At 36.1% G+C, this 22,294-nt stretch overlaps 1 protein-coding gene across 3 annotated transcripts in view; it reads left to right on the plus strand.

Annotated features, from left to right (window-relative positions):
* CHD9 (chromodomain helicase DNA binding protein 9) overlaps window positions 1-22,294 on the plus strand; it is a 193,978-nt gene that overhangs the window by 113,942 nt on the left and 57,742 nt on the right. For all 3 annotated transcript variants that reach the window (XM_036751098.1, XM_036751099.1, XM_036751100.1), the window contains 6 exons: window positions 2,802-2,945; window positions 3,035-3,290; window positions 3,532-3,742; window positions 12,744-12,939; window positions 15,621-15,788; window positions 16,630-16,809. In XM_036751098.1, coding sequence (XP_036606993.1) covers window positions 2,802-2,945; window positions 3,035-3,290; window positions 3,532-3,742; window positions 12,744-12,939; window positions 15,621-15,788; window positions 16,630-16,809 — 1,155 coding nt within the window. The remainder of the gene's footprint in view (window positions 1-2,801; window positions 2,946-3,034; window positions 3,291-3,531; window positions 3,743-12,743; window positions 12,940-15,620; window positions 15,789-16,629; window positions 16,810-22,294) is intronic.

Raw genomic sequence — 22,294 nt, forward strand, 5'->3', positions numbered from 1 at the left:
AGGATATAAGGAATTCTCTAAGTAGAAGAGTTAAAGCATTTATTGAAACTCAAACATAGCAGACCCACAGACCAGTGTCCCCAGTTCGACATCTTGGCAAGGACCTTCCAAAACCAGTATGCTCATCTCACAATAGTGACCAGGAGGCCACAGGAAAACATTATGGCAGCAAGCCAAGCCATACTTTTCTCTATTTTTTTGTGACTTGAAACAGTCTTTCACATAGTAAAGATTATAATTCTTTTTATGACCAATTATTTGGGTAATAGCTATATGTTTGCATTAACTGGTCTCTGAGATCTGTGGTATCCTCTAACTGTAAATCTGTGGAATGGAATGAAATAAAAATAGAATGGAATGAAATGATATTTATTAAGCCCTTGCTCTGTGCAAAATACTGCACTAAGCAAAGAAAGTTGAGAAAGTCTCTTCTTTCGAGGAGCTCACATTCAAATTGGGGGAGACAGCACATAAAGGAGAGGTCATGTTCATGTTTGGTTCATAGCAGGTGGAAAGGCCAGATAGTAGTTAGGCAGAGAAAGTAACAAAACATATGGCAAGGCCCCAAGGATGTTAAGGAGTAATGGTAGGGTAGGTAGTCCCCTTTGAAAGAGGATGGTATGTCTAAGGGTTAGAGTGTAATGAAGTCTTGGATACCAGGGATGTGCAGTCAGCATCCAGCTGATAGTGGGCATTCTGTGCTTGCTGGGAACTAGACAATAAGACATTGTGTTGATTGGAGAAAGGAAATATTTGGGTTACTTCAGGGTAGTACTAGATTCTCTACAGATATCCAGTTGGTGGCATCATATTTCATGAAAATAAAAATTTAAAAATTCTTGACCATTTCTTATCTTAGTTGTGTTAATTTTTTCAACTAGACAATTTTTGTTTGTTTTTTGAGGGAGGAAGGCAGGGCAATTGGGGTTAAGTGACTTTCCCAAGGTCACACAGCTAGTAAGTGTGTCAAGTGTCTGAGGCTGGATTTGAACTCAGCTCCTCCCGACTCCAGGGTCAGTGCTCTACTCACTGCATCACCTAGCTGCCCCTGACTAGGCAGTTTTTAATCACTCAGTGTGTAAATTGCTATGCAAACCATAGGAAAGTCAGATCATGTGCTTTAAGGCAGAGTTCTTAAGCTGGGGGCTATGAACTTTAAAAAAAATTGATAACTAAGTAAAATTACTTTTCATTTTTGATCATTTTCATTTAATTTTATGCATTTAAAAATATTCTGAGAAGTCCATAGGGCTTCACTAGAGACTGTGAGCTCATAGAGAAGTGGGACTACTTTTTGTCTTTTTTTGTATTCCTAGCACTTGGTATAGTGTCTGGCATGTAGAAGACACTTGATGCTAGTTGATTGATTGACCAGACTGTCCAAACAGGTGCATGACACAAAAAGGTTAAGATCTCCTGCTCTAAGATATAAAATCATGAAAGAATCTTGTTAACATGCATTGCTTTCAGATGTATACCTTTCTTCATGTGTGTCGTTGTGGATAGATTCTATATCTTAGCATGGTGGTAGTCAATAATAGTAAATTTTCTTTTTAAACTGTTGTATTTTTAGTGTTTGTTAAATAAGAAACTCTGAGTTATAATTCCTGGTGATAACATAAAAAATTGGGGGAATTTATTTTCCTGGTTAGAAAAAAATAGTTCAAAAATAAAAGTGATTTTAACCAAATTGTAGTAAGTAATTGATTTCTTCCCTCTCCAATCTGCCCTTCATGCTTCTGCCAAATCAGTTTTCCAAAAGCTCAAATCTGACCATGTCATTCCCCTATTCAGTAAGCTCCAGTAGCTTAATAGTACATTAGGGATTAAGTACAAATTCCTCTGTTTGGCATTTATAGCCCTTTACAATCTGACCCCAACCCTAGCTAGAGTGTGTACTTCTTTGAAGTCAGGGACCACCATATTAACGTTTGATTTTTGTATCCTCAGCTCCTAACAGAATGGTATACACATGGTTGGCATTTAATAAGTGCTTCTTGACTGATTTATTCTAATCAGTTCTTAACACTTGTATTTTAGTTTATATAAATTAAAAACTGGAATCTCACATTTTTTTTGTAACAGGATTAACTTCATTCAAGTACAAAAATGAAGGTAGATTTCTATACTTTCATTAGCTTAGAGTCCAGCATTCACTTCTCCTTTTCAACTGCCCCTTCTTCTAGCCTCCTCAAATCCTACCCCTTCTTTAAGGAATAGGCTCATATGCCACCTTTTCTGTGAAAATGCAGAAAATACCTTTCCCTTTTCAAACTTAACATAGTACTTTGTACCTTTACTGCACTTGTTAAGATCCTATTTTATATTACAATGATTTCTATATGTTGTATACCCCTACTAGATTGTAAGCTCCATGAGCACATAGTAGATACTTGGTAAATATTTTTTCATTTTAATTGTGTGAAGTTACGGAAGAAATGGCTATTGCTCCAGCTCTTAAAAGAAATTGTCTTCCAATTGAGAAACCAATGACACGTGAAGTGAGCCATAAGCTCACTTAAGCACCATATCAATAGGTAGAAATTAACATGGTGTTAAAGAAGCATTCAAGAAATACACAATAAAAGTATTATGATTTGGGTGAAGTTAATTAGGGAGGACTTACTAGATATGAATTTTCAACTACATTTTGAAGAACTTGATGTGTATAAATGTGTTTCTTAGATTTGCAAATATGTTTCTTTGATATGCAAACCTGTTTTTGAAAAGGTAAGAGCAAGTCTTTAGTTGACTTAGGTGCTAAGAAAAAACGATGTGTGAACTATTCTGATTTGATACAGGAACACAAGGTGCTTTTGACTGGTACGCCACTTCAGAATACAGTTGAAGAATTATTCAGTCTTCTTCATTTTCTTGAGCCCTTACGATTTCCCTCTGAATCTACTTTCATGCAAGAATTTGGGGATCTTAAAACAGAAGAACAGGTAATTTCTAAATAAAGGACATTAAGTTTCTTATCTTTGTTGTTATTTTTATATAAATACCCATTACAGCTATTTAACATTTTCTGCAGGTGCAAAAGCTTCAAGCCATTTTAAAACCAATGATGTTGAGAAGATTAAAAGAAGATGTAGAAAAGAAGTTGGCCCCTAAAGAGGAAACTATAATTGAAGTAGAACTTACTAATATTCAGAAGAAATATTACCGGGCTATCTTGGAAAAGAATTTTGCATTTTTATCCAAAGGAGCAGGACAAGCTAATGTACCTAATTTAGTTAACACTATGATGGAACTCAGAAAATGCTGTAACCACCCTTATCTTATCAAAGGTATCTACGGTAGAATTGCAAACTGTAATATACCGTCAAGTCTTTTACAATATGCTTAACTTTTCTGTCCTAGGTACCCAAATTTCATATCATATTTGTGTGTTCATTAGATGGATCAAGAGCCCAGGCTGAGATACCTTTCCTTGGCTACATAGATAACCATCAGTACAGATAATGAATATTAAACAGTCAGGAGTTGGTATTTTTATGTAGATTATGTGTGCTCATATTTATTTTACAGGTGCTGAGGAGAAAATACTTGGGGAATTTAAAGAAACACATAACCCAGCTGCTCCTGACTTTCATCTTCAAGCAATGATCCAGTCTGCTGGCAAATTAGTCCTCATTGATAAGCTTCTTCCAAAAATGAAAGCAGGTGGACATAAAGTGCTCATCTTCTCCCAGATGGTGCGCTGCCTTGACATTTTGGAGGACTATCTTATACATAAGAGGTAAAACAAGTTGCAATCCACAGAAAAAACTTGTGAGTAATGTCCATAGTCTTTAATTTTATATGTTGTTTCCACCACTATTTTATCACATAGATTTGCTCTTTGCCTAGGATAAGAAACAATTTATTTTAGTGACCAATCAATAAGAATTTATTGTGTATACTCTGTGCCAGGCAAGGCACTGTATTTGGTGCTGGGCATACAGCACCAAAAAACAAATCAAACTCTGTGTTTTCAAGGAGCTTATAGTCTGTCAGGAGAGACCACATGTACACATATAAGTATATGCAGAATAAATACAACATAAATGCACAATAATTAAGGAGGGAGAATACTAGCAGTTGGAGAGAACTGAAGAGGCCTTATAGAGAAAGGAGTACTTGACTTCCATCTGTGAGAAACAGAGGTTATTCTGTGGGACAGAGATGACGATAGACTTCTTTCCAGCAGTGGCCAATACAAAGGCATGAAGACAGAAAATGTAGTACTATGTGGAATCGAGAGAAGGCCAGTTGGGTTAGACCATAAAGTGTGGGAAAGAGTCCATACATGAGCGTAGAAAAAAATGGTTGTGGCCAAGTTGATCCAAAACTATAGGAATTTATATTTTATACTAGAGGTAGTGCTCCAGGAGTTGATTGAATAGGGGATGGCATGATCAAATCTATACTTAATTAAGGAAAATCACTTTGGCAGTTATTCAGAGGATGGAAGGGAACTAGGAAAGACATGAGAAAGGGAAACCAATTAGGAGACCATACCTTGAGTGCAAGCAAGTAGTGATGAGGGCCTGAACTCAGGTTATATTTTTGTGTTAGTCATAATTGCTATGAGAGATATTGTAGAGGTAGAAATGGCAAGATTTGGCAACTGATTGGATGTCTGTTGGATATTGGGATGAGGGAGATGGAAAAGTCAAGGATAATGCTGAGGTTACAAACCTGGGAGTCTGGATGCACGTGATTCTGAGGAAGCAAATTAATATCCCTACACAGACCCTCTCCCTCTTTTAGAAATATTAAAGCAGTATTTTTCTCAGTATGCTAGTATGAATCCTTTGGACTAATCCGAAAAAGAAGTCTTATATCAGTCTTTCTTTAATTAGTTAGTGCGTTGTACTACCACACCATACACACACAGACCCTTACAAAGCCCTAATCGCATTCTTTGAAGAAATTGTGTAAAATGTTTAGCTAGAACTCTGTTCTCTTTTTTGGTAGAATTTTGGAGGTGACTGGACAAGGTTTTGGGTCCCTAGAGATCAGGACTTCTCATGCCTTTGTAACTCCACCCTTTGAAAACTCACACCACCATTGGGCTGGTTAGGTTCCCAGACTACTTCTACAGAACTACAAGGTTCTAGGTATAACAGTTTGGTTGTTTATTCTCTTAAACATTAGATCGTGAGTCCCCTAAATACTAGAACATGCACCACTAGTGTGCTTCCCCTTAATCAACTAGTAGACTCGGTTCTTTTTCAAAGACATTTCCTCAAATAACTTAGCAAGGACAGTAGTGCAACATACGGTGCATGCACAAAACCAACTTACCATTACTTAGTGTGATGGAAATAATAATATTATTTATACTTCTCAATATTAGCAATTAAACTTTATTAGTCAAATGTGTGCCAACCTTAGTTTATATTATCTGTTAAACAATGCAAACATTAACCCCACTAGGTCAAGGCAGCAAATTTATTTTCATTGCAAGTAGGTACAAAGTTTCTCCCCCTCCCCCAAATTCAGAGGTATACTTTCCCACAAATACGCCTAAAATTCAGAAGAGGGGAGGAACAGGCATGAATTTGAAGTACATTGTTAGTGAGGCACACATATAGGAGATATATGTGGTCAAGGATACTCAGAACTCACAGGGCCTTAGTGCCTATTTTCTCTCCAGAGTATCCTCACCAAGTTCACTACCCCACTGTTCATCTCCACTGGATTGGGCAACTGACTTCAGTATGCTGGAAGGGTCAGTCTCCTTCTGGACTGGATCAAGCAGGTTACTAGGTGGCTATGCTGGCTGTCATCACGAGGCTCCACTGTAGCTGTACTGTGCCAGTCACATCACTAAGTGACTGCTGGCATTCACCAAGGTTTGCTGCTGCTGCAGGTTGTTTGACTGCTGTGCTTCTCGGGGTGCTATGTCTCTGCTGGATAGATAACCCCTCTGGCCTCTCTTCACTGAGCAGCTGTAGTCTTTTTTCACTTTCACCTGCTGGTTGGTCGTGGGGGGTGGTACTTTGCTTTCTTCAGCTGCAGTGTGCCTAAGCCCTTTTAGCTAGGACAAACACCCTTTGCATTTTGACAAATTCTTCCTCTCTCAAAAATCCTTTCCCTACATAAGCCTCTTGACATATGTAGTTTTAGGGTGGTTAGTTTTAGTTCAGTCTTTTTCACCACCTATATGCCCTTGGGAATCTTTTGAAAATTAGTGGCTAGAGGGGCAGCTGGGTGGTACAGTGAGTAGAGCACTGGCCCTGGAGTCAGGAGGGCCTGAGTTCAAATCCAGCCTCAGACACTTGACACTTACTAGCTGTGTGGCCTTGGGCAAGTCACTTAACCCCAATTGCCTTGCCTTTCCCCCTCCAAAAAAAATATAATCCCATCTTCTAAAAAAGAAAGAAAGAAAAGAAAAAGAAAAAAAAAGAAAATTAGTGGCTAGGGACAAAGATGTGAATACTGTTTATTCCCTGAAGGTACATTCAGTGTCTTGCTGACCTCTTCATCGGCAACTGAGATATTCTTTCCTCCCTTCCTTTTTGGGATGGGAATACCTATTTTCTATCTGAAGACTGTTCCCTTTATCTTTCAATTATTCTGTTTTTTAGCCTTTGTATACCATCATCCTTTTGCTGAAATATCTGGGAAACCCCTCACTTACCTCCCCTTACACATTAATCACATTAAATTATTAGTCAAACTAAGAGAAGGAAAGGAGTCTGATTATTTCAGTTAATGAAAGTGTACTTGGAGAGTCCTGAAGGAAATGGTTGAAGAGAGTCAGGATCATTTAAAAAATCATTCTCCAAAGGTTTACAAAAGTTAAATGACTCTTGTTCCATTTGATGAAGGAAAGTATCAGTTGAACTATTATCTTAGTTGATAGTTGAACCCTTGTTCAATCTTGATTATGGAATTTTGTCTATTACCTTGAAATGCTATAAATTATAACTCTTAATTTCTTATGTTAGAGAGATTTCCAGGGTCATAAGGGAATCCTGCCAATTTGGACTTTTTCCAAGCAGAAAATTGTTTAAATTAGAATAGTTTTAATTAATGAAATTGTTTTTGACCGGCTCATATCCAAAACATAGAGTACAATTTTAAGAAAATTTCTGTAGTACCTTTTGTAGAAATAGGTAAGTCTGGAAAGCGAAAGACTGCAAGATGGCCAGGGGATGAAGGGTGGGGGAAAGGGAGGGTGCAGGGGAAAGTGGAAAAAGAAAATGCATTCTGGTTTAAGTACCTGAATTGGAGATGTCGCTGGGGCATCTGATTTGAAATGTCCAATAGGCAATTGGTGATATGAAATCGAAGCTCTATGGAGAGATTTGTTTCAGGATATATAGATACAGAAATCATTGGCATAGAGATAATAAATTAAGCCCTGGGACACTATGAGGTCACCAGGAGAAAGTGTAAAAAGAGAAGGGTAGGAGACTAGGACAGAGCCTTAGAACACTTTCACGGTTAGGGGGCATAATATAAATTATAAAAAACAGGAGATTGTTAAGGAACTGTAACACAAGTGGGGAGAACCATGAGATAGTATTATCAGAAATGTCCAAAGAGAATACATAGGAAGAAAGGTTGGTCACCATTTTCAGATACATCAGATAGGTTTTTGACGATGAGGCCTGAGGAAAGATTTGGCATTTAAGAAATCTTTGTTATGTTGGAAAGAACAGTTTTTGTTGAGTTATAAAGTCAGAAGCCAGATTTCAAAGAATTGTTCAGCGTGTGGAAGCAGAGAGTGTAGACTGCTTTTTCAAGGAGTTTGGCTGTGAAAGGGAAGAGAGGTATAGCATAATAACTTGGGAGGATGATAGTGTCTAGTCAAGGTTGGTTTTTGTTTTGTTTTTGTTTTTTAAGGATGAGGGAAACTTCTACATGTTTTGGGGGCAGTAGTTAAGGAACCGGAAGGTCCCCAGACCTGACATCCTTTATTCTCCAGACTATTCTACTATATTTCAGCTGCCTCCAGATTCTGTTCCTGAGAGCCCCTTCTCCTGTTGGTATGTTCTTCCTGGAACCTCCACTTTGGGGAAGGACTCCAGAGTACCCCTCCTTAATTCTGTAGACTTTGCCACCATACCCTGACTCAGGTGCACACTTTTCCTCCCTCCATTTCAGCTTCCTTTTTATGTTTTGTCTTCCCCTATTAGAAAGTAAGCTCCTTCTGGGCAGAGATGCTTTCTTTTTGCATATGCTTGTATCCCCAGTACTTAGCAAAGTACCTGCCACTTCATAATTGCTTTAAAAATGTTTGTTGACTGACTGACTGATAGGAAGAGATTGAAGGTGAGGCAGAAAGAATGATTGACATTATGGATTTTTTTGAGGTTATGGATTTCTTGAAAAAACAAGAGGATAGGATCAAAGGCACAGAAGAAGGGTTGGCCTTGGCAAGGAAAAGAGCCCCCATGGTCAAAAACTGTGGGAAATGGAGGAGAGAGTTGGAGTGATATCAAGATGAAGGGTAGGATTCAATTGTAGTTTTTAATGGAGTAGATTTTTATCCATTAAAAAACACTAGCTTATTATGAGTGTTAATGAGATCAAATAATAGAAAATATCTTCTTAATTATATAGCCTTTCATATAATAGATCTTTAATCACCAAGCATGTGTAAAGTGCCTACTGTGTGCTAGGCCCAGTGCTAGGCCTCCTTGGACTTCCTGGACTCCTCACTATCTCTCAGCCCTTATATACAATCTTTGCCAAGGCTTCTCGATTTCATGTTTGCAACGCCTCTGTAATATGCCCCCTCTCTCTCCTCTGACACTGCCACCACTCTAGTACAGGCCTCACCACCTCAAGCCTGGATTATTGAAATAGTCTGTTGGTAGGTCTGCCTGCCTCAAATCTCTCCTCACTCCAGTCCATCCTCAATTCTGTCAACAAAGTGATTTTCCTAAAGCAGTGTCTGATCATGTCACCCCCACTTCAATACTCAATAAACTGTAGTGGCTCCTCATTGCCTCCAAGATCAAATACAAAATCCTGTTTAGAGTTCAAAGCCCTTCATGACCAATTCTTCTGTATCCCACACATTTGTGCTCTTACACTTCATCCCCCTCCTCATATTCTTCAGTACAATGTCACTGGCTAGTTCAAAGCCCTTCATAACCAATTACTCTGTATCCCACACATTTCTGATCTTCCACTTCATCCCCCTCCTCATATTCTTCAGTACAGTGGCACTGGCTTCCTTCCTGTCTTTTGAACAATTCACTCCATCTCTTGGCTCCAGGCATTTTTCTGCCTGTGTCACATGCCTGAAATGCTGTCCTTCCTCATCTCCACCTACTGTACTCCTTGAGTTCCTTTAAGTCCCAACTAAAATTCCATCTTCTACAGGAGTTTCTCAGCTCCTCTTAATTCTAGTATTTTCTTCCTTGTTTGTCTGTATTTGTTTGCTTTTTGTCTCCCTCATTAGATTGTGAGTTTCTTTTGCCTCTTTTTGTATCCCCTGCACTTAGTGTCTGACACATAGGAGGTGCTTAATAAGTGTTAATTTATTGATTGATTCTCAACTTCCTTATTGGTGTCCAAGACACCATCATCCTCCCAGTCCCCCACTCTTACAGTGTCATCCTTGGCTCCTCACTGTCTCTCACCCTCTGTATGTAATCTGTTGCCACAGCCTATGAATTTCAGCATGGCAACATCTCTCAAATACTTTCCCTTCTCTCCTCTGATACTGCCACCACCCTAATGCAGGCCTCATTACCTCATGCCTGGATTATTGCAATAACCTGCTTTTTGGTCTGTGTGCCACAAGTCTCTCCCCACTCCAGTTCATCTTCCATTCAGTCACCAGAATGATTTTCCTAAAGCTCAGGTCTTACCATGTCACCCCCCTATTTAATGAACTCCAGTGGTTAAATCACGCATTGCCCCACCTTTACTTTTCCAGTCTTTTGACACCTTACCTCTAATCCAGTGACTGGTCTTCTCGATTTTCCTTGTTCTCAGTTCTAGGCGTTTTCACTGACTGTCCCGCATGCCTTCAATGCTCTCTTTCCTCATTTTCACTTCTGTCTCCCTTTGAGTCCCAGCTAGAGGCCTATTTTCTACGTAAAGCCTCTCCCAATCCTTCTTAATTCTAGTCCCTTCCTGCTGTTAATTATTTTCTGTTGTCCTGTATATAGCTTGTTTGTACATAGTTGTTTGCATGTTTTCTTCCCCCATTAGATTGTAAATTCCTTAAGAGTAGGGAATGTCTTTTGCCTTTCTTTGTATCCACTTAGCACAGTGCCTGGCACAAAGCATTTTAACAAATGCTTATGAATACTGACTATGTCTTTTCCTGCTACTCTAAGAGATAAAATATTGTAACTAAGTAACTAAGCTTTTGTGGAGAATTTCCTCTAGAGTAGGGGTCAACAAATTAAATCCATGAGCCAAATATTTTAAAATGTAAAAGCCATTCTTAGCCAGCCTTACAAAAATAGGCGAGGGCCCTCCAACTGAAGTTTGTTAGACCCATGTTGTAGAGCCACCTCATTTCCAGATGTTCCATCCCTTTTGTTCTTTCTCCACCAATGCTTTCCTCATGCTGTGTCCACCAAGGAAAAGGAATCATAGCAAGAACCTTCTCTCTTACAACGCTTGCTGATTCACATAAAGGTGATACTAGCTTCTTTCTCAGATTGCGAACTATATCCATATTAGAATTCAACAGAGAAGCCAGAAGACCCTTACTACTATCCAAGGAAGTAATCTTTATCAAAAGAAACTATTGATAACATTTAAGAAGAAACCTGTCTACGGTAGTACTGAATTGCATAACCAGGTCAAGAACTTATGGCAACAGTATCTCATCAAAACACAACTGGCTAAGAATGACCAGCTGAAGTATCATAGTTTTCAGTGTTTGTGGCTCACTGTAGCTTAAGTGAGATTTACTTAGAATGAGTAAAAAAAAATTGTCCTTCTGCCCCTTGTCACAGATTTTAAAACCTCACAGCTTATCTAATGTAACCATTTGAGGTCCTCTGCTTAACCTATACTAGCATAGTTTGTATAATAAACTGAAAAGAAGTATGCCATTTAATCTTGAAGTCCCTCATCTAAACAGAGGGCGAACCCTAGACTATTGAAAAGTCAAGTCCAAGCCCTAGTCACATCTGAGATCACATATGTCCAGATGTTATATGGTGTTCCTTCTACAGAGTTCCCTCTCCATCTAAGAGATTATAAAACCATCTCAGCTGTCTTTTTCCTTACCTCAGAATTTAGAGTAGTCTAAAGTGACCAAACTGTAGCCATCACACCAAAATAACCTTTGGTAACAGAAAATAGGAATCCCCTGATGGCCACACAGTCAGGGAGGATTTTCATTTTGGAGAAATGGCAAAACATTTGATTTCTTATTTCACATCACTCTCCAGTGTGATCTGACCAAATTTAATTTAGTGCCCCATCTGAGGGACACACATATGAAAACTCATGCTATAAAGCCAGCTTTTTACCTCATGTAAAATTTTTAAAAGGGAATAAATTTTGAATTATCAAGCAACCATGTAGTAAAATATGGAGCTTGCAACTTATTAAGCAACAGGTAGTCAATTCCACCTTAAATAACATGAACCAGTTTTTTAAAAAAGATTTTGTTATGTAATGTATTTGAGTGCTTATTTAAATAAAATTTATTTTCAAAACCAAAAAAACCCCATTATAATTAACCATTTGGGACATCCAATTTTTTTGAAGACACATTTCTAGAAATTACATTCCTATTGTGTGGACAAGACCTAAAGATGAAATAGAGGTAATGCCTTAACCTGTCAGTGAAACATGCTTTGAACCCCGTAGGAAAAGAAAGAAATGTCAAGAATATAGTATCCATTTTCAGATTTTTACTGTATTTTTCTTACATCTTTACCTTGTTTCACTTGGTTTTTGATTTCTTCTTAAATCTGTCTCTCAAAGTTGTTGTGAGGATCAAATGAGATAATATTTATAAAGCTCTTTCCAAATCTTAAAATGCTATATAAATGCAAGTCTTTTTTATTGTTTTGGAATGCGCAACTTTTGTTTAGGTAATTGGAATATTTGAGGTTGAAAGGAAAGAGAGGAGTTCAAAGGAAGTTGATGCTTGAGGCAGAAATCGGATATAATTCAACTCACTTTTCCTTTCCTTATTTACGATGAAAATAGTGTACAGTCGGATTTTAAAATTTTCATTGTACACAAGAAGTAATTAAAAAAGATTCGTGTTGGAAAGGATTTCTCAATGTGTATTATGTGTTATAATCAGATTGGGTCAGCAAATTATAGTTACCATGCATCACCTGCTAGTTATAGACCTATCGTTTGTTTAGCTAGACCACAAAAGAGTATTTACTCCAATATTTCACCTATACATCTGAATAACTGCATAGATGACTAAGTTACAAGCTCTAGAAGGCACAGACCAGTTGACTTAAAACTTTGTATGTCTCCCAGAGTGGTTTATACAGAGCCTTGCTTATAACAAGCACTCAGTATCTGTGTGGTGGCCATGATGTTTTCATAGATTTAATTTTGCATACCCTCTGAATTTTATTCAGCAGATATTTATTAACCTCCTATTATGTTTAAAGCACTATTGTAAGTACTATGGAAAATAGCCACATAAGAGCTCACAATCTAATGAGAAACATATCTTCCCTAATTTTAAAAATTATACATAAATCCGAGTAGGAAAACAGAATTGCATCTGAGTAGGTTTATTTTCATTTTGTTTATGTTTTTCTTCATGAATTTGTTGTTCTTCAACCTGACAGGTATCTGTATGAGCGAATTGATGGAAGAGTCCGAGGAAACCTTCGACAGGCTGCCATAGATCGGTTTAGTAAACCTGACTCAGACAGATTTGTATTTCTTTTGTGCACTCGAGCTGGTGGGCTGGGCATTAATTTAACTGCAGCTGATACATGCATCATTTTTGATTCTGACTGGAATCCTCAAAATGACCTCCAGGTAAATACCATGATCAAGACGATTAAAGATTTTGAAAACACAAGATAAAGTCTGTAAAATTCTGATCTCTTTTATGGCTCTCATTTTCAACACAGATCCCTCTCTATTTTTATTCCAAGAAATCTTTTTGCCAAATAAGAGGATTGAATTAATTTAATAATGGTAACATTTAAATTATTAATCCTACTTGACTATATTTTAACTGATCAAAACTGTATTTTCAAAATTGAAAGGTAGACCTATGATCTGAATAACTGATTTTTCAGAATAGCAAATTTTCCCAGTGATCTTTGTGGAAATTTTTTTTCAGTTATTACACAGGTACAAAATTCTTTAAAACTTTAGCAGTTAAACTTTTTACACTTACATACTCATCAAAGTAGGAAACTTTATACTTACTCATTTTTACACAAAGGTAAACTATTACTTTTATTATCCCTGATCCTGGATGGGGTCTAGGATGGGATCTTCCTGTGATGGGCCTCAACTATAGCACCAAGTAGGATTTCCTAGGAAAAATTGTGGCTGGATAGTAAGTACTCATTTGGGAAGGGACCAGAAGCACCAAGTCAGTTAATAGCATATGTTTTTCTGTGCCAATAGACCAGAATCAGAAAGCATTATTCAGAAACACAAGTCACCACCAGAGTTTTTTATGCAAGGAAAGAGCTATAGCCTTGGCTTAGGCAGAAAGATCCAATACCACAAGGACAGTTCTCAATTCATCAGAGAGTCCAAGACAATTTACAGCGTTCAGCTTCTTGTGGGTACATATGTGTTTTCATGCCCTCTACTATGGGAGGGCCTTGCTTTCTAGTTTTCCTAGAATTAGCTTTGGTTGAACAGCCCTGTCATTGTGAGTAGTGTTGCCTTCTACCCACTTTATTCAGAAGTGGAGATCATTCAAACAGGGGCAGACTGCTAGCATTTTCATTTGGGTTTTGTTGAAGATTCTCAGGGCTTGCTTCTCCTCCTCCTCCTTCTCCTTCTCCTTTTTCTCCTACTCTTCTTCTCATTCTCCTTTTTTCTCCTCCTCCCTCTCTTCCCCCTTTTCCCCCACTTCCTCCTCCTCCTCCTCTTTCTCCTCCTCCTCTTCCTCCTCCTCCACCTCCTCCACCTTCTTCCTTTGCTGCCACCTTATCCCCCATGGCAGAAGGCTGACTGTGTGGTACTGGCTCTACTTGCATCTTGAGCCTTAAGGAGCTAATTTCCCCTTCCCAGTTTTTATTTAATTTCAAGTATACTAAAAGGAAAATATAGTGTACACAAGCCCCTTTTTGACAAGTAGCAGAAAATTAAGAACATAAATAGAGGATATTAAAAAAGGACTTTTTGGAAATGTAAAGGGAGGTATACTAGAGTACAGGAAGAAAACAAGGTTGCAAGATAACATGTATAGGGTCAGATATAGGACAAAAAGCACACCAGAAATTTTTCTTTACATTCTGCATTAGACTCGTTGAGACTATAATATTAGATTTAAAGAGATTTGAACTTAGAGGCAGTTGCTATTTTATTCTACATCTATAATTATAGGTATAACCTGTTTAATCTAAGATTAATTTAGAAATAAGATCAACTCAGTTATTTATTCTAATTTAGGGTGATAGGGCCATGGATTGCCTGAGTTGATAGATCATCTAAAAATTATTCATATTTGACTTTAAAATACTTTAACAGAATATTTATTTTGGAAAATGATTATGTTTCATGTTCAAACAAAATAAAGAAGCCACACTAGAAACCTCATGAGATGCTGGAAAAATGTCTAGTGTTTTCACGCATTTCCACTAAGGAATAGGAATAAATCATCTCTCTCTGGCTAGAATTTGCCTGCCCTTACACCATCCTTGGAGTGAGGCTAAAATTGTGGGTTTTATATGGCTTCTTTATGTGCGAAGTAAATACAGGCAGAAATTGAAACTTCAACAAATTAAGTATATAAGTGTTAACTTTAAGTTCAGGAGCAAGATACATGGCTTTATCTGTTCAAGAATAATGAAGAATTGACTAGTGATTTGGAGAAGATACTGTAAACGCTTTAAAGTTTTCTAGTCTTTATCTGCCCATTTTCCTGAATTCTATATGATCACAAGAGATGAAATTTTAAGCCCTATAGTGAATTACATTTAAATTTGCCGTCATTTTCAAATTTTTTTTTTCATTCTTCACAAAAGTTAAGTCCTTACTTATTCAGATAAACCATAATCCTTCCCCTCCCCACCGCAGACAGAGCTGGATTGAAACAATTAAAAGGATGGCTGGTAGTTTGTCATTGGGAAATAAAAGATTTTAGTCAGAAATTGTTTAGGATTATGCAGAGATTCTCTATGGCTTTTGAGAGGCCATCAATAAAATCTTTCTATTCATAAGACTTTGAAAATTGTTTAATTTGATAATAAAATACTACTTTCTGTTTATTTTATTGATAACAGCACTTCCAAGATTTTACATAGTGTGTACAATATCAACTTAAATTTTGTCTTGTTAATTATTATTCAGTGAATCAGTTTCTCATTTTAGATAGCTACTTAATTGACCAAAAAATGAATTTAAATACAAATAATTTGCTAGGTAATCTAAATTAACTTGACATTCAAAACTTCCCTTTTTTAAAAATATCTTTCATTGTTAAAGGTATTCTTTGAAACTAAACTTTTTTATTTTTCCATTATTCCAAGGCCCAAGCTCGATGTCACAGGATTGGTCAAAACAAAGCTGTCAAAGTCTACAGATTAATAACTCGTAACTCATATGAGAGAGAGATGTTCGACCGGGCAAGCCTAAAATTGGGTCTAGATAAGGCTGTATTACAGAGCATGAGTGGAAGAGAAAATAGTGTTGGTGGTGTATGTAAATTTCCAAATTCTCTTGCTTCATTGGATTTATTTCTGTAGTTTGTTAGAACATATAAAAATTACTTACCTTGAGTATCATTTGCTATTATAACATACTGCCATTGATTTAAATTCTTCATAATAGAAGAAACAGACTTCTACTGTTATGCAAAAAAACTGCAAAGTTTCAACCTCTCTTCAGTTAATAATGTTTAACTCTGCATGACTCCAGTGCTTATGAACCATAAAAATGTTTTTCTGACTGAGGAGATCAGTGTTATCTTTTCAAATCTTTTACATTAATACATAATGAATGGTATAGGAATTGGATGATTTATTTAGTTATCTTTATCTTTAATTGCTTTTATCTAATATGTGTTTTTTCTTTTTAATTACTGTGTTAGAGAGTAATTTTAAATTATTCAAGTAGAGTATTTCAGATGTATAACACTGACAATATGTTAATGTGCAAGCTTTTTGAAGGTTAAAAAGTTCATTTACCATTGGGATATTTTATCATAGGCAATATCTTACACATCTTACATTATAGAATCGTGGTACAAAAAGCTTTTTCTGTTCCTTTCCCTGTAAACAAGACTATACCTAAGCCATTCCAAGCATATCTTAAAGATATTCAAGAAAGAGCAAGTAATCTTACTTGGTAATCACTTGTTTAATAGCCCATACTTCTAGGAAGATATTCCTTATATCCTAATCCATAGGATTTAAGACTGCCTTCCATTGTTTTCTTTGGCACAACCAGGGATACTGTCTAAGTGTCTGACCTTTTCGAATCTTACATTTACTCAGAAAAAAATATATATATATATATATGTATATATTTTATCTGTAGATTCAGCAACTGTCCAAAAAGGAAATAGAAGATCTACTTCGAAGGGGTGCATATGGTGCCATTATGGATGAAGAAGATGAGGGTTCTAAATTCTGCGAAGAGGATATTGATCAAATTTTACAGCGTCGCACAAAAACAATCACAATTGAATCAGAAGGAAGAGGTTCAACATTTGCCAAGGTAGCTGTGAAACCATTTTATAAAGATTTTGTCTAATGAAATTATTAACTTTTTTTCATTTATATTTGCTGCTTCAAAAGTTGCTCAGATCATCCACTTAATGCTTAAGTACTCATCCAAAAGTAGTACTTGATAATAAACTTTCTTTTTTCATATATTTGACATTTGAAAATGGATGTGTCTGGTATTTCTAGAAATTCAAATAAAATACACTGCTCACATGTGTTATGAAGATTATCAGTTTAGATATAAATAGGAATGCCTACTGAAAACAGACTTTATCAGTAAAATTGTTTTGAGATTGAAGTAATTCAGAAATTAAAATATTTATTAGAATTGTATAGGGTGAGTATAAAATATTGGTAATAATATAGCAAGTTAATCTTAAGTAAGTATGTTACAGTGTACTTAGTTTTAAATTATAGCTCGGTGGTACAGCAGATAGAGCACCAGACCTGGAGTCAAGAAGACCTAAATTCAAATGCAGCCTCAGATACTTAGTAGTGGTGTGACCCTGGACAGATTACTTAACCTCTGTTTGCTTCAGTTTCCTCTTCTGTAAAATGGGGATAATAACAGTACTGTACCTATCTCTCAAGTTTGTTGTAAGGATCCAGTGCTATAATAATTGTAAAGCATTTAGCTCAGTGTCTGGCACATGGTAATGTTAGCTATTATTAATGTGGTGGTGGTGGTTTCTTTAAATTACAAAACTTTAACTTAGTGTCTTAAAATGGAGTATAACTAGCTTTCTACCTCTGGTATTCTGGGAAGGAAAGGCTTTGAAAAAAATGTATAAACTAGTGCAAGAGATTTGTTCTATGAAGTTTAGATTCAGTCAAAGGACTGCACTTGAGGACCTCAAGGGTCACATGTAGCCTCAAGGCTGCAGGTTACCCACCCCTGAACTAGTGGTGTTATTCTATTCTTATGCTACAGATGTACATTTATCCATCATGCATTAATTAGAATAGTTAGGGATTTCACCATTCCCTTTTCCATGGTCACCTGAAAACCAGCCCCCACCCCCGTTTCCTGAGGCAGCTGGCTTAGTTAGTGGAGCTCCAGCTTTACTCATATCTGGATCTGAACATCTTGAGCAAGGCATGCCCCTTCTGTGAGCTTCAGTATTTTCATCTGTCAAGTGGTGACAGTAATGCAGCCTGTCTCATAGATGTCTGAGGAAAGTTCTTTGTAAACCTAAAACTATGTGTAAATGTGCATTATTATTGTATATCATTGAATCCCATTGTTTGTCATCTTTCCCCTTCCTTCCTTCTTTCCTTTATTTTCCGTACTTTCTCTGACTACAGTGTTCTTCATCCCTCCCTAGATTCATCCCTGGCTCCAGTCCCCATGATACAGATACTGCACCATAGTAGTGTCATTAGTACAAGTTGTAGGAATTTTCTTAACTTTTAACATCCCTTCAGAAAATTCTCTTTTGTTGGATTTCCCTTTTCCTACCCCAGCTATATGTGCAACATTCAAAAGCTATTTCCCATTTTCCACATCTGAGGTGGAAGTGAAAGGTGAGCAGTTTAAAATCTGTGATTTCATTGTTATAAGGGATGTCGCTGGTGCAGAAACTCCTCCATGAATACAAATCAGCCACTTTTCTGTAACTTGTACTCCTAGAGTGCTGCCCACAACACTGAGAGGTAAAATGATTTTCCTGCTATCTCTGTACTTCTCTGTGTCAGAGACAGAATTTGAATTTAGTTCTTCCTGACTCCAGAGCCAGCCTTCTTCATATCTCTCTATGCTGAAATACTATTATGCATTCTTTGAACTTCATCAAGTATTTATTAAGCATTTGCTATGTGCCCAGAATTATGCTAAATGCTAGTGATACCAAGACAAAAGTGAAATACTGCCTGCCCTCAAGTTACTTACATTCTAACAAGATAGACATATATATAAGCTTTAGTCTTAAAATTGATTATTATAATTTAATTTATATCTTATGTTATAGATGCTAGAATTTATAGCTGAAAGGGACCAGAGAGCTCACCTATGCAAATGTGGTCATATTATATACAAAGATAGGAAAACTAAAGCTCAAGGAGGTTGATCACCTTGTCCAAGATTACACAAGTTTAATGATATTGAGATTCTCATTGTAATCATACTATAAAGCCACATATGGTATTGTAAAGCATTTGATTTGATTACTGTGCATGATTCCGTATTGTACTTGTTTAAATGGTGAAGTGATTCAGGTATGCACTGATTATGATGAGGTTCATATAGGTCAATACTCAAATGTTTAAATAATTGTTTTCTTTTAAAATTTGATTGGAAAAATACTGAATACAGAGCTATAGGTTATTAGTTGTAATTTCTACACCTTGCCCCAAGATTTATTGCTTTTATAAAGACCTTGAGAAAAAAAATAATTTAAATACAAAGAAAAAGAAAAGGAAGAAATAAGAAGAGAGTTGAATGAAGGCATTAGTGGTTGATGAACTTTTCATTGGCAGTTAAGAATACTAGAATTCACTTGGCTGCCCTGATCTAATTTGTTCATGCCCTCCCTTAATAGTTATTCATACAAAAGACACTCAGAAAAAATTGACTGACTAAAATTATCTCTAACTCTGGGGTGGCTCCTGCTGAGATGATCTCTGAAGTTAAATACTTTTTATCTCTGGGAGGAATACATACCTAACTTTGAGCTGAAGGTGTTTTTCAGGGGAATGGGAAATAATTTTTAGAATATATTTTCTTCAGGGGGGGCAGGGCAATTGGGGTTAAGTGACTTGCCCAAGGTCACACAGCTAGTACATATGTCAAGTGTCCGAGATCGAATTTGAACTCAGGTCCTCCTGACTCCAGGGCCAGTTTTCTACTCACTGCGCCACCTAGCTGCCCCTTAGAATATATGTTCAGCCAATATACTTGTATATTCAGTGAATAAAATTTAAGTATGTACATATGAAAATCATAGTGCTTTATAAAACAACAAACTATTTAGGCATGGTCTTTATCCCCTAACTACTTGACATCTAAAACCTATTGTTGAAAATTTCATTTATAACTGAATATCTGTCACCTATGCCTTGTTTTGGTTTCTTTTTTGGTCCCTTAAGAATTTGTAAAAGTGAGTATTTTTTTAAAGATGTGCAATCAGGAAACTTTTTTTAAAAAAACGTAATATTTTCCAACTTTTTAACCTCTGCTCTGTCGGGAGGGGGACCTAGAAACAGCTTAATTTAAAACAAAGCAAAACGTAAAACAATATGGAGCATGCTGCAGATTGCTTATTTGAAAGGGCCATTCTATGAAAACATATGGCCCCTACTATCTTTCTGCTACTTTCTGTTGTAGGAAGATGGATTTCACCATTTAAAAGTCTTCTCTTGCAAATAATAAAGGGATTTAATGATTGAAGGAATGCATTTAAAGAAATATGATTTATTGGGAGCTAGGATATTAGAATTTAACATTTGGAAGCAGTCGGTAAACCAGTACTTGATGACATCTTCCACTTATCGCAACAGGTATTTTAATTTCCGTAGGCTTTATCCATTGTTATGGTCCTAGAAAATTTTTTGAAAGATTTTTTTGAAGATATGTGTCAGTTAACAAGATAATTCCCTGGATTAGGTAAAAGACTTAAACTTGCTTAACTGAAAAATAAATCTGTTGATCCTCTCCTGGTATACATGTCATCATAAATGGATTTACATAAAATCCATTCAGTCTAAATTGCAAAATTGAGTTTCTCTTGAGAAATTACTGTTTCATCTGGCAGTCTTATATCTAGCAGCAGAATAAGAGAAATTAGTCCTGGTGACATATATGACATAGATTTTATGAGAGCAACCAGACAGTAATATGTTTAAAATTTTGATTGTTTTATTTGAACTATAATGTTAACTTTCATGGTGGCTCTTCATGGTAAGTGGTCTCAAATCACTTAACTCAAATGATCATTTACGAAGATTGCTAAGACTTTAGTGGCATTTATCAATGAAAATTCAATGTGAAATAAAATCCCCTGAGATGCATTCAAGTGCAGTTCTCTTGGTTCAGAAAACTCAAGAGATGTGCATTTAAAAAGATGTGCAGATATTGATGTGTGTATCTTCAGTCATTAAACTAGAAATTCATTTCATAATCAAGAAAGTTAAATCCTTATTAAATATTCAAATTGTTTCTTGTATACAGATATAATTGTGTTACCAGTTGTGGCATTTAGTCAACTTAAAAACATTCATTATGTTATAGTGAGTTTTCATGTTTTCCAGATGTCTATTTTAACACAGAATGATGGTGTCATTTTGACTATGCTTTATATTTGAAACTAGTATGGCTTTACTACATAAATTAGAATTATTATATATGTGTGTGTGTGTGTGTGTAAAACATTCAGAGTTTTAGCTTTCATTTTTTAAAATATAAAAGCACTTTTGCATAGTTCTGTATTATTGTAAATTTCTAATTCAGTTCAACAACACATTTTTATTAAGTGCCTACTATGTAAACAGCACTGTTCTAGTCACTGGAAATAGCTTAAAAGTTCATTAAAGCTTGTTTGATCAAAATATATGTTTCTCCTATTTCAGTTTCATGGATGATTCTACTAGTGATGTGCACAGTTTTCCAAATACCCCTTTACTAAAAAGGATAGTTGCAATAAATAAAGGTCCTTAATAGTGCTGTCTCATAAGACAGTGGTCTTATAGATTTATTAATTTTTAGAAACAGTATTATGTACACAGGCTTAGATTTCAGCAAAAGGCTATTGTGTTTCTTCTTAGACTTATAATTTTGCTCATCCTAACTTCCTAAATGTGGAACATGCTTAAATTTCATGAAGAAAAAGAATTGTCTTTATAAATAGAAGACTTATTATTTTTTAAATTGTATCTGTAGTAATTAGGTGTTAGGTTGCAAATTTAAAACATATTCTTTGAATATCATCTTATGGGAATCATCTCTTAACAATATTGCCATAGGAGTTGGAATATTTTCTGTCACTTTTTTGTTCTGTTGTTCTAAATTAGACTGTCAGTTTCTTGAAATTTTGACTGTCATATGTATAAAACCCTTCAACTTTTCCATGCCTTGGATTATTTGTTCTAATATTAAGAAAAGGTATGAATTGTGACAGAAATTGCTATCCTACTGTATGTATTCTTGTGCTAATCCAAAATCCAATCCTATTTAGAGAATAAATACAGTGATAGTTTTCATTTTCATTTTATGTAATATTTGATTTTTTTTACAAGGTTTGCCTTAAAATGTTGTGAAAACAAAGTAGCAGTTTTCAACTGTGATTGATGGTTGTGGTGTATGAGGAAATTGAATTGTTTTGTATTCATTTTTGTCCCCTTCATCAGTTACTAGTTTGAGTGAATTACCATAGATGGATCCCTACCTCATGCTTACCAGAGAAAAGTTGTGCTCTTTGCTTACAAATAGCTTAGAAACTACCCAATAATAATAGTGTAAAACAGCTGCCTAAATTGGTGGGAAA

This window comes from Trichosurus vulpecula, chromosome 3 (genome assembly GCF_011100635.1).
Source record: "Trichosurus vulpecula isolate mTriVul1 chromosome 3, mTriVul1.pri, whole genome shotgun sequence".
In the NCBI taxonomy this organism is placed as follows: domain Eukaryota; kingdom Metazoa; phylum Chordata; class Mammalia; order Diprotodontia; family Phalangeridae; genus Trichosurus; species Trichosurus vulpecula.